The sequence below is a fragment of the Leguminivora glycinivorella genome, chromosome 8 (genome assembly GCF_023078275.1).
Source record: "Leguminivora glycinivorella isolate SPB_JAAS2020 chromosome 8, LegGlyc_1.1, whole genome shotgun sequence".
NCBI classification, from domain to species: domain Eukaryota; kingdom Metazoa; phylum Arthropoda; class Insecta; order Lepidoptera; family Tortricidae; genus Leguminivora; species Leguminivora glycinivorella.
Window position 1 is genome coordinate 3,003,422 of NC_062978.1, and position 13,528 is coordinate 3,016,949.

At 37.0% G+C, this 13,528-nt stretch overlaps 1 protein-coding gene across 6 annotated transcripts in view; it reads left to right on the forward strand.

Annotated features, from left to right (window-relative positions):
* The first annotated feature begins 1,357 nt into the window (after positions 1-1,357).
* Positions 1,358-13,528, forward strand: part of LOC125229027 (vascular endothelial growth factor receptor 1) — a 102,810-nt gene continuing 90,639 nt past the window's right edge. For all 6 annotated transcript variants that reach the window (XM_048133788.1, XM_048133791.1, XM_048133789.1 and 3 more), the window contains exon 1: positions 1,358-1,731. In XM_048133788.1, coding sequence (XP_047989745.1) covers positions 1,614-1,731 — 118 coding nt within the window. In that variant the 5' untranslated portion in view covers positions 1,358-1,613. The remainder of the gene's footprint in view (positions 1,732-13,528) is intronic.

A 13,528-nucleotide genomic window follows, 5' to 3' on the forward strand; every position in this document is an offset into this window, starting at 1 on the left:
GAAAGCGATTGCCATCTGACCTTCCAACCCGAAGGGTAACTAGGACTTTTATTGGAATTAGTCCGGTTTCCTCACGATGTAAATAACAAATACTATGAGCATAGTATTTATACAAAAAATATAATATGCAATAGCATATCGTTTGCATAATCTTATGTCTTGTTTGTCATTACTCATTCAATACACGATTAAATCCGGTTTTATTCAAAGTCATATCAATATCGTTAACTTATCGCGTTGGGCCGATTTTAGCAATTTTACGGTACATAGCGTTATCTCAGCTCGTTCGTTGCAAGATAAAGGTTTGTCGTTGTATGTTATCTGCTTTTGATAGGGCAAGCACGAGAGGCACTCAACCGTGAGTTCTTGACGTTTTATTTATTTAAACTTTATTGCACAGTAAATAATATAAATAAATAAATAAATATTATAGGATATTCTTATACAGATTGACTGAGGCCCACGGTAAGCTCAAGAAGGCTTGTGTTGTGGGTACTCAGACAACGATCTCAGTCAGTCAACGATCAGTCTTTTAATATAATTTAAGGTACTAACTTTTAAAATGAGTGCTTTATTTCGCCGTTAAACGTAAGTTTGGCGAAAAAACTAGAAACTGTATAACTGTTTTCAATAAATAAAAAAAATAAAAAAAATATATATATAATATGTAAATACTTATGTACATAGAAAACATCCATGACTCAGGAACAAATATCTGTGCTCATCACACAAACAAATGCCCTTACCGGAATTCGAACCCGGGACCGCGGCGCAGCAGGCAGGGTCACTACGACTGCGCCGGACCGGTCGTCAAATATACAGTTACAAAAGGCGGACTTAGGGCCCCCATATCTAGCGTCTCGCGAGCGTTAGCGTCGGGCCAACTGTATTGGCAAAGCCTGACGCCGCGTCGACGTCGCGCCGACGTGACGTCTTTATTCGTCAGTATGATAATACTGATACCTAGGTTAGGGATACCTAAAATAACTGACTTTGAGAGAACTAACGTTATTATTTTTTCTGAAAAGATGATTAGGTAGGTACCAGCAGCGGCTGGTCCATACAAGCCGATTCCCACCGGCTTGCCTAAAAATTGATAGTAAAGCACCTAATGTTAAGGCAAGTTTCCTTTTGCTTTGGTGTTGCCTAACAGAAAATTTCACCAGCCGCCACTGGTAGGTACCTACTTCATTTTTAACCACCCTAAATAGTCGAAAAGGATAGTGCAATGCATTAGAAAATTCCCTGAACCGCTATCAAACTTCGGTTGTACGACACGTCCGTCCTGTCTGCGCTATTATTTATTCTATGGCGCGAGTACGGTTGGACCGAGCCTCAGCATAGCATTACCGTCCCGCGCACGCGAGAGGCGGCCGCGTCATTCCATTACATTATCACGTGGCCCGTAACAACAAACCTTTTGTATCCAGTTATAACTACTTTTAAAATCCTAGTAAACATGTAGAAGATTGACAGAATTTCCAAAGTTAAAAACAAGGTTAAAAAAGTGACAAGTGCTTACAATCTTACAATAGTTAGTGTTTTCAAGTCTGTGGAATTTGTGAAGTTATAAATAGATGTCTACGTTACCATAGAGTGATTATGGCATTTGAATGCAAAAGTTGCGATGTAAACAAAGGAGGTACAGTTTGAAAAGTGTATCAGTACAGTGTTCCAACATGTTTGACTTGTTGGGTTGGTACTTCGTCGCCATCCTAGTGGTCATATCAGGTTTGATTCAACATTTAATACTACAGAATTTGATAATCAGAATGTTTAATACACGTCTATCTCTCGATCTTTCTGAATCTTCTTTGACGAACTTATTAAATAATTAATGATTAACACACTTTCATGAATCTTGATGCACCTTGTTCTACAGTTTTATTTCCAAAGCCTTTCCTATGTGACTTATGCATAACAATGTTTTAACAGAAACTGCATTTAAGTACTAACTTTGTAGCTAACACAGTAAGGCAAGCAATACCTCTTTAGCACAACTTGCCTAGTCGCGCGCGAGTCTACATCAAGCGCGACTTCAAGTATGGACTTGCGCGCGACAAGGCAAGTTGTGCTGCTCCACACAGATCGAGGCATCGCGAGGCAAGTTCCTCGCGCGGCAAACGTGCTATTTAGGAGCAATATTTGGGTCCCCCTAATTAGCAAAAGTTGTTAACAAAAATTAACTCGCTGTCAGTTTTGTGACGACAATAAGCATAAAATTTGTTTAAAAATTTACTTTTTTCACATTCTGAATGAAGATTATCGCTTAAAGTTTATGTAATTAACACAAAAAAAATATTTATATTGAAATTTCATGCTTAATTATCGTCACAAAACTGACAGTGAGTTAATTTTTGTTATCAACTTGAGCTCATAGGGGGGTCCCAAATTCTGAAAATGCCCTTATACTTGCTTACGCTAGGGCAGTGCGCGAATTTTAGCACTTCTATATCTAAACCTACGTTTCTAGATCTTCTATATTTACATCTACGTTTGCCGTGCGAGAAAATTGCCTCGCGACATGCCTCGGTTTGTGTAGACCCGGCTTAGGTATAAATAATATTTATTCTTAGGAATTTAAGTGCGTCAGTAGGAATTACGCGGAGTAGGTAATTTACTATGTCGCTAACGTTTGAGGAAGTGTACTGCTTATTAATTCATTGAAATGAATACGTTGATAACTGTGTAGGTGGCTATTTAGTAGGTATTGTTTAAGTCAACACGTGTGATAGTGTTCACTGTTGATATAAGCTACATTAGTGATTTTATTCATGATACCTACCCAAGTCACATTGACAAAATATCAAAGTCATTGTTGTTAGTACAGCCAGAAACGCCAGTGAAACATCTATTCACTTTTATGCTATACTCGTAAATAAGTTTAAAATCTTATACTTTTAAACGAGCAATTCTTGTATATTTATTTATTATTTATATATACCGACGATCTCGGAAACCGCTTTCGCTAAATTTGATTTCGCTGAAAAAGCGAGTTTTCGAGTTTTTTCGAGTTTTCATAAGTTTTTCTTTCGCGTTGTTAAACGTAAAATATGGTCGTTAATTTCGCCGTGCGCGCATCGATTCCGCTTAGCTCAGTCGTACGAGGTCGGTCTAATGTACGCAGATAGATAGTAGGTGTCAGGGTTTCGAATCTCGGCCAGAAATTAAGTTTTTGGTTTTTGTCTTTTTTTTTGTCTTTGTATTTATATAAGAGTTTTTTTTTATCTAAAGACGTGATATATTAAAATAGAACCGAGAGAAGCTCGGTCGCCCAGATATTAAGTAAATAAATCGTGTCAGTGTCAAGATAACCTCTTATTAAAATCAGAATAGACCTTTTCTGACAAACAACAATAAGCTATTACTGAATCGGCGTGCTCCATCTTAGATTCTGGGTTCACTTTCCATCAGGTGTGACTAGTGCCAATCGCTGATCAGTCTACAATAAAAAAAAGGTATTACAAAAAAACTTCCCATAACTGCCGAACCGTTTTGATGTGAAAATGTTAAGATATGTCAATTTCGTTGTCGTCAAATAAGTAAATAAATCGTGTCAAAGATAACCTCTAATAAAAATCAGAATAGGCCTTAAACAACAATAGGTTATTTCTGAATCGGCACTCTAGACACGATATGGATCGGATTACGGATAATGGCTGTGTCAAAAATGAAGTTTCTTCAAACAAAAGCGTTACTTTAGACACTGACATATCTGATCCATATCTAAAGGTCGCTTTTGAGGAATATGATTCATCAAAAGATTCAAAAGCTACCTAACTTCGATTCGAACTAACAATACAAAATGTTAGTTCGAATCGCACCGACTATCTTAACCACATGACATATCCGATCTATTACATCCAGAGGTAAGCGAATCGGGTCAAACCGTATGACATTAACATTTTCTTAATTCGTGTTTTGTGAACCGTATCAGTATGATATCAACGGCTTCATGAGAGATTATGACGTCTCGGGTTGTCAGACTGTCACGGGAAGAAGACATATTGTTTTTGTCCTTAACCTATCAAGGCCCTTAAAACAAATAAATACGTATGGTTTAATTCTCGTATCTAATTTCAGACACTTCGTCGGTATGTTTGTTTGTTTGTATTTATTTTTTAGTACATTTAACGTATTTTTCAGTACATATATGTTTTTTTCCGCACTAGTTCGCAAAGTAGTACATTAATTATCAGTTCGAATCTTCAAATGTTCTGATAAACACATTGTACAATACACGTGCGAGCCTTTTTAGATGTTGTAATGTAGGCACTATTCTTGTAACTAGTTTCTTAAAGTAATGATTTAATAAAATGTACCAAATGCATATTTAATGAAAATGGTATTTTAATACTCCTATAAACATCTAGGTGCTTTTTACTGAATACAAATCCTTATTCAACCGTTTATCCTTTTCAAATAAGTATAATATTTTTTCACGTCATGGCGAAAGTGTTCACGTTTCTTTTATACGCAAAAAGTCATTATTTTTAACACGCTGAAAAATTGAGAGATAATTGCTGAAAGGTTTTAGAATGGCGAAGATTTTGACAGCTAAATTGGTTACCTAATATGTTTATTTATGGTTAGGTATAGTATATTTTCAAGTATGAAGGCTCGCGGTTCAATGGTTTCGCATTATTGGCACGTGCGGTTAAACAACTACTTTGCCCCCTTGTAAAACAAATTTTGACAGGTGGTTCTTACATTCTAGAATACAAAAAAATATCAATTATTAGTGAATAGGCTATTTCTGAATCGGCAAGCTCCATCATGGACTTTGTCTTCACTTTCCATCAGGTGTCACTAGGGTCAATCGCTGATCAGTCTATAATAAAAAAAAAACAGAAAATCATACTGGTTATTCACCGGGTTACATGTTGAGCAATGTAAAACGTTGACATTTGACAATCAGCGAGCCACTGTTCCCTCGCTCACCCTATACTTTACAAAATATGTAAATGCTATTATATACTTCAGTAAAATACTAGCCAAGCCATTTCGAACGAGACACAACAAATAGCCATTATCATATTATCCTGTGCAAATAATATCTCGTAGACAAAAAAGCGTACTTTATTTGCATACTTAAGGCACTTTTCTTTGTTATTAAAATATTTGTACTGAAAAATAGTCACTAAACAGGAAAGGTTTTGGTATATAAAACTGTTATTTCTCTTAACAACTTTGCCCGCATCCACACCTAAGGTTCAATTTTGGCCCCTACTAGTAGGAGCGTTTAATTTTGCCCCTACCTACTAGTCGGAGCGTTCAATTTTGCCCCTACCTACTAGTAGGAGCGTTCAATTTTGTCCCTACCTACTCGTAGGAGCGTTCAATTTTGCCCCTACCTACTAGTAGGATCGTTTAATTTTGCCCCACAAATACAGGATGCTTTTAGAAGTAGGTACTAGCCAAACTTTTCATAGTGACTTTTGAGGTCATAATTAAATTTTATTATTAGACTAATGCTCAATCGCGGAAAAAAAATTGCTGCTCATTTTTATGAAACAGCCATTTTTTTGGGATTTTAATAATGGTCCCATAATTAAAGTTGTTCATTATGACCTCAAAGTTGACTATGCAAAGTTTGGATAGTGCTTACAAAATCACCCTGTAGAATTGTATTATTAGCTAACTATGGTGAAAAATTATTATAGGGCATTCTCAGAAATTGGAACTCCCAATTAGCGTAAGTTGTTAACAAAACTCGCTGTCAGTTTTGTGACGACAGTTAAGCACAAAATCTGTCTAAAAATTTACTTTTTTCGCATTCTGAATGTAGATTATCGCTTTAAGTTTATGTAATTAACACAAAAGCAATATTTCGATTGAAATTTCATGCTTAATTATCGTCACAAAACTGATAGGTAGTGAGTTAATTTTTGTTAACAACTTACGCTAATTGGGGGTCCCAAATTCTGTAAATGCCCCATTACGTATATAGAGGTTCGTAGTATGTACTAATAAGTGAGCTTGCTACTGACTTAATTATTTTTGATGATGACGCAGGGGAATAGAAAATGTCTACATACATAGACGGCGCTTTCAAAAAGTATACCCAGGTCGATTTTTTTTTTACAAAAATTATGTCACAAATCTTTTTCAGCAACCCATTATTGTATATTTTTTAACCAATAGTCTCCGAAATACCCAGCGAAAAGGTTAAAGTAGACTTTTTTTTGCATTAAATGCCCATAATATATGATTACTCCCTTCAATACTGACGCTCCAATAAAATATGAAATAATAAAATGATTATTTGATGGAAGTCGGGGGGTTAAAACAATAAAAACTATAAAAATAGCCTGTAATGGCCGATGTTTATTCCTCCATCCCTTCAACTATCTCCACTTAAAAAAATACGTTCCGACGAATTCGGTCCGAATTGCCGTAAAAGATGGACAAACAAACAGACACACACACTTTCCCATTTATAATATTAGTATGGAAGTATGGATAATAAAATGATTATTTAAGAGTGGGTAGGTATTAAAAATAGGATGTATAAATTAAAGCAATCTTCTTTCATTTGAGTGAAATTTACCTACATGATACATAAAACTCGAAGCAAGTTCAAATATTTATGAAGTATTTTTCATTCATTCATTCATTTTACGACAATCATAAATCGACCTGTGGATACTTTGCTTCCAATTTGCAAATTGGGTTATATGGTCAGCTTCACAATAGGACGCTTGGCGAGTGCTAACCAGTTGTCTCGGTTGTACCAGGGGCGGCTCACTCCGCGATTCTATCGCCGCGCTACAAGTACATGCTGGCGGCCGCGAGTTCGCGGCCTAATCAGGGGTGGCGCGCGTTCTCACGGAACGCACGTTCGCACTTTCTATTGTTACTTTACGTCGCGAGTTTTTTTTTAAGTTTTATATGCGATGTCCACGTGTGAATGGCTAATGGTGCTTAGATAAACAGACATCTAGAGTAAAATAGGACAATCTTACACAGATCTACTATTGATTAAGTCCCACGGAAAAGTTCAATAAAGCTTTTCATGTTGGGACTTAACCAAAAATATATAAATACTGTACATATTACCTAAAAAGTACCCAAGACTGGAATGTAATAGCATAACATTTCATCAGAGTATTATTTCGTTTTAATCCATAGACAACCCTATCGTCCGACGCTGCGCACGTGCGGCTCGTTTCTTTGTTAGAATTTTGTAGGCATTTAAAAGGCGGCATTTCGTGAACATCAAAGCAGTGGGCCTTCTGTACTTGTACTATTATATATTCGGTGGTTGTACACAAAATGGATTAATTAAGATAAGGTCTCTTTAAAGCAAGAGTAAATAGGTATCTCATAGGTAAGCGTGCTCCACCGTAGACCGCATCATCACTTACCATCAGGTGTGATCGTGGTCAAACGTCTACCTATCCACACTAAAAAAAAAAAAAAATCGTTTATAAAAGTTGCGAACCAATGAGAGTCACCTTTGAAAGTGTGGCCATGTTGTTAAATCCGATCACGGTACGTAGCCAAATGCTATAAACGCTTACGATAATATCGTTACCGTAGCTAGCTGTCTCTATCACTCTCCCGTATTGGCGTTGGCGAGACAGAGCCAGTCTGCGGTTTGATCGGCGTCTGGCGTCAGTGATTGTCATTTCGGATAGGCCGGCAGGTGAGATTGGGGTCAATTGCCCAAGGGCTGTCCGAGCATGAACAGTGTCGTGCATTGACCTCTTATTACTAGTTCGCGTCGCGTGCTATGCTCTCGCGCGTGCTAGAGAGATAAAAAAGGAAATGTCATAGTTCATATCATTTCTGCTTATCGGCCATTTAAATATTACCGGAACATGGCAATGTAAGGGTCATTGTTTGGGAATACTTTTGGCTTTGTTTACATCAAATTTTGCCCTGACTTCGACATTTTTTTATGATTTTGCCCCGACTCAACGATTTCTTACAAATTCCATATACACGGTGTCACATGAGGAAACCGAGTAATTTTAACAGCGTATTCCTCATCACATTGGAAGAATAAAATGTCATAAACTTTTATGGATTTCGCCTACCTTCAGAGTTATTAAGAATTAAAAAAAAAATAACAATTACTCATTATTTCTCAGAATAAAACGCTCTTTTTATGGCGATGACGTCGTTATAGGGCATAATAACTATAACTATTCTCGATAAATAGATATCAAAATGTAACTAGTTTTTTTTTTTAGAAAACATTGGAAATTTTTATCAGTTTAACGAATACCATTTACTTTTTATGTGAAAATGAAAATACTTATAATAACCATAAAAAAGGTTATAATAACCAGCGTACGTGAACCTCTGCTGCACAAGAACTGAATGGCTCTGTCTTATCTTTACGCACAATATCGTATGAGTAACATGTTTGTTTATACAGCCGTGCCGACTCAGCTAAGAATACTACAATACAGCCATAACAGTAACAGTAACTGATATTTCAACAGTTCCAATTTGGAATTTTGTTGCTATATTTGTTGTTGATAATCGAATGTGTTTTTCCATGGATGTTGTTTTCTTTTATGCGTGCTGGGTACAAACCCAACGACAAAATCGCGTGCGATTCGTAAGCGTTTCGTTGTTAGCTCCCTATCTCTCTTCTGTACAGGCGTGAAGCCTGACGCTTTCGAATTTCTTATGAAACTGTGACACTGTGACGTCCATTAGCGACGCGTCGAATTGCATTCAAATGCATGAGGACTCAAACAGCCAAACGCACGCGACGCGGCTCGATTCGGCCTCAGTGAACGCCAGTGTGCGTAGCCGAATGCATAAACGCTCACGTAATGTCTGCTTCGTATCTTTCTATCTCTATCGCAAGAGCGCGCCAATATGCTCTTGCATATTGGCGCGACAGAGCCAGACTGCATTTCTGTCAGCGTCTGGTGTCGACGAGTGTCATTCTGCTACGCCGGCAGGCTTGACAGAGCCAGATAACGTTTCGATAGCCTCGTAGCGTCAACGATAGTCACTTTGGCTAAGCCGGCTGGGTAGACTATGGTAGTACGCCGTCGTCACATCTCGGACACTGGCGATCAAATATATGAAAGAGTCGCGTTTCTAGCACACATTCTAAGCTCGTGTAGGTGAACGCGTACCATGCTTGTATGGGTGAGATATGACAGGTCGACTGTTCGCGTTTTTGGCAGGCGGTAACTGTGAGCTAACCGAGAGGGGGTGGGCGGCACTTTCAGCGGGGAGCGGGAGTTGCCATACTGTACGATAGTACTCTTTATTATACTGTGCCGTCGTCTCTGAGATGAGTCACGTTTTCTCGAATTTATTACTTAGTAAAGGGAATCTCAGTTCTAAGTTCAGCATGACTCATTTTACGAATAGTATGGTCCATTAAGGATTGGTTTGCATCATGTTTGGTATTGCATCCATTGAGACGGGTGTTGCATGAATCATGAGTTGTGGATACTATGAGTAGATATAGTATTACGTTATTTCATTCATAAAAAAACTATTCGTTTTCGTAAACCGATGTATCTCCTATAAACTTATTATATTTAATAAGTATTAGAAAATTAACAGTTTCTTTTATGAAATACTAGCTTTTGCCCGCGGCTTCGCTCGCGTTAGAAAGAGACAAAAAGTAGCCTATGTCACTTTCCATCCCTTCAACAATCTCCACTTAAAAAATCACGTCAATTTGTCGCTCCGTTTTGCCGTGAAAGACGGACAAACAAACAGACTTCACACACACTTTCGCATTTATAATATTAGTATGGACTATAGAGTCATTCGGGGTAACGGCACGCAGTGGGTAAACGTACGCAGTAGCCCGATCTCCGACAGCGGGGAAGGGGAGCGAGGCGTATGTTGGCAAAATTAGGTGGCGCTTGTGTCGCCGTTTAGGAGCCACGTGCCACTCCGGCGCAAAATCAGTACTCGGTGCGACAGGTCGCCGAACGTCTGTGATGCAATAATTTCGTTCCATATTTGTTCTCGGGAAAAGTGTGTTGTAGTTGAATTGATAATTACCTGGAAGTAAGTTTACTTTTTTTCTATTGTATATTAATTGTACTTATTATGAGATCATATATATTTTCTTTAATGTAACTAACCAGTGTGTTGTGTCAGTTGATTTAATAAATTTCCCGATTGGGGTAAGAGTGCGACTTTAAAAGTACGCAGGCGTACTTTTACCCACGACACGTACTCATGCCCCAACGCGTAGGATAATAACAAAAAATGGTTTAAAGTTTTTATATTATTTCAGAAAAGAGGATAGGTGAAGTTTGACCCTAAGCCTTGACCATCAGGAACCAACAAAAAATGCAATACAACTATTAAAAAGAAACAAAATAAAAAGATTATGAACAAAAAAAGTAAGTTAATAAAATGTCCCATTCGTGACGTAAAATTCACGAAACCACCAACAGAAGACTGGATCCAATGCTTAATTTGCGAGGACTGGTTTTATGAGAACTGCACTGCTTATGAAAATGGAATATTTCGATGTGATTTTTGCAATGAGTAAAATTTGTATGTGATCTAAACTAAACGTTTGATCTCAGTTCTAGTACAGTTAAACTTAGATTTTACATAGTAGGCCATCAATCAGCGTTCTTGATTCTATTAATGCGTAAGATGCTGAATATGTTGACAACAAATTATAGTAAATGTTTATTATTGCCAGCCTTTATTTTATTCGAGTACCCACCTCCCTAGAAACCTGAATGCGTACGTTTACCCCTTGCGCGTATTTTTACCCTAATGCGTGCGTAATTTTACCCACATATCGGGTCAAGAGGACGCATTGGGTCTTTTTTGCTTTAAACGTATGTACCGAGCAAGCTAGTACACATTGATGGTAAATTTGCCTAATTAATGAAAATGTACTTATATTCGACCAATTTTATACTTAAATAAGTCAAATATCTTATTTGGTATAGATTTTAGACGCCATCAAAAATAAAGTGCGTGCTCTTGACCCGAATGACTCTACAGCCCGCGGCTTTCCTCGCGTTAGAAAGAGACAAAAAGTAGCCTATGTCACTTTCCATCCCTTCAACTATATCCACTTAAAAATCACGTCAGTTCGTTGCCGTGAAAGACGGAAAAACAAACAAACACACACACTTTCCCATTTATAATATTAGTATGGATCTAGTAGGTAAACAAGAATAAAATATTTTTTTTCCTTGACAATGTGATGGGTGAATTAAATTGCAATATTAGTTTTAATGTATCTTTTAAATAAATGAACAATAAATGGTGAGTTTGTAGATACGATTCAAAAATCGGATCTTGATAAAAAAAAAATATAGGGAAAGTATTATAGTGCCGGAAGACAGTTCTTCGTTAAATCGGCAAGATATTTTTTTTCTTTTTATTTTGCTGAGATTAGTCATCTCACTTAGTCACCCGATCTGTATCTCGATATCCACAATATAGTTAGACGGCGCAATTTGATGTAGATTTAGGAAAAAATAATCAAATGTTTTATTTCCTGTGTGATGAGAGGTTGAGAATAACCACCCACTTTTCTCCTATGGGTGTCGTAGAAGTCGACTGTGGGATATGGATTCCATTGTGGTGTGGGTGTAATATTACAATTTAGTTTTCAAATCAACCCCTTAATTGTCAAGAGTGGCACTGAAAATACTGAAATTTGAGCATTTTCACGTGTTCTGCCTACCCCGTTTGGAATACAGGCGTGAGTTTATGTATGTTATGCACGTTATCAAATATGGTATATGGTGACAGCCGTCATCTCCATACAATTTATAACCGTAAGACTCAAAATATTGAAAACTAGCTTTTGACCGCGGCTTAGTTCACGTTAGAAAGAGACAAAAAGTAGCCTATGTCACTCTCCATCCCTTCAATTATTTCCACTTAAAAAATCACGTGAATTCTTCGCTCCGTTTTGCCCTGAAAGACGGACAAACAAACAGACACACACACTTTCCCATTTATAATATTAGTATGGTAATGTATTTGGAGGACACCTGTCGACGTACCTGAAGCTCTGTGAAAAATACTACAATATAATTGATAAAGTGCTTCTATTCACATCTCTTTTGAGAAATGTGTTTCGTGAAACTCTTTTATGTGTGAAACTACCCATAAGGACTTTATAAATGTGATTTTGATATGATTCCACTCGTGCGAATTTTTTTTAAGCTTTATTGCACAAAAGACAAAAAAGGCGAACTTAATGCCATGAGGCATTCTCTATCAGTCAACCTTACCTAACTTACCTGAAATACGCAATTCCTCGCGTATTTCAGGTAAGGTAGGTTTTTTATCTCATAATAAATCACACCAAGCTAAGTTGACAAATAAGTAAAATTATAACTGGCGACCAGTTACCCTATTATGCCCTCTGTTGTTATAGAAGCCAGCTTTTACACATTTTTAAACAAAAATTGACAAAAAAAAAACACTGACACTTGACTAAACAATAATGTATTAAATCAATAGAGGTATAACTGGTATAACTGGTAGAAAAGCTCGACTATGGTTAATTTCCTTCTAGACGTCATGTTTCTCGAAAAAATCTTAACACCGCAATCTAGCTTTTTTGACGGCTAAAGTAACAGACTGCAAATGAACTAAGAAATACATACAGAGGTTGGACAAAAACTGAGATTTGATTTTCTTTATGGGTTTAGATCATTCCAGCATTCAGATGCTGCAAAACGAAAACTGCCCTTAAATATTTTTTTTTTTTTTTTTTAGTATGAATAGGTAGACGTTTGACCACGATCACACCTGATGGTAAGTGATGATGCGGTCTACGGTGGATCACGCTTACCTATGATTGATTCTCTTTAAAGCAAGAGTAAATTGATCGCCACAACAAATTGTCTATCCTACTCTCGAGCGAATCCTGTGCTAACCTGGTATCAAATCAAGTTGAGGTATATATAATACACCCTGTTTTTATTGAATTCCGTTAACTTTAAGGGAAGATACCTTAGATCAAATAGGTACAATTAATTTCTCTAAGAAACTAGCGTCTTAACTCTTATGGTTAGTGAGTTATTAAAAAAATAAAGATAATTTCTGAACACGTGTGTCAAAGCCTTTACCAATCCTAATGTTATTTGTTTCGACATGTGCCGTCAATCACTTGACACTAACTTGAATGTTATTCTTAAGGGTCTCTCACACTAATAAATTAATTTATTATGTATGAAAATTACATTTCATTTGCGAATTTTCTTAAAATTGATGTACAGGATGGTTCCTAATATCTTATACTTTTAAACGAGCAATTTTTGTATATTTATTTATTTATATACTTTTAAACGAGCAATTCTTGTATATTTATTTATTTATACCGACGATCTCGGAAACCGCTCTAACGATTTTGCTGAAATTTGTTATGTGGGGGTTTTCGGGGGTGAAAAATCGATCTAGCGTAGCCTTAGATCCCGGAAAACGCAAATTTTCGAGTTTTCATGAGTTTTTATTTCGCGTTAGTAAACGTAAAATATGGTCGTTAATTTCGCCGCGCGCGCATCGATTCCGCTTAGCTCAGTCGTACGAGGTCGGTCTAATGTAC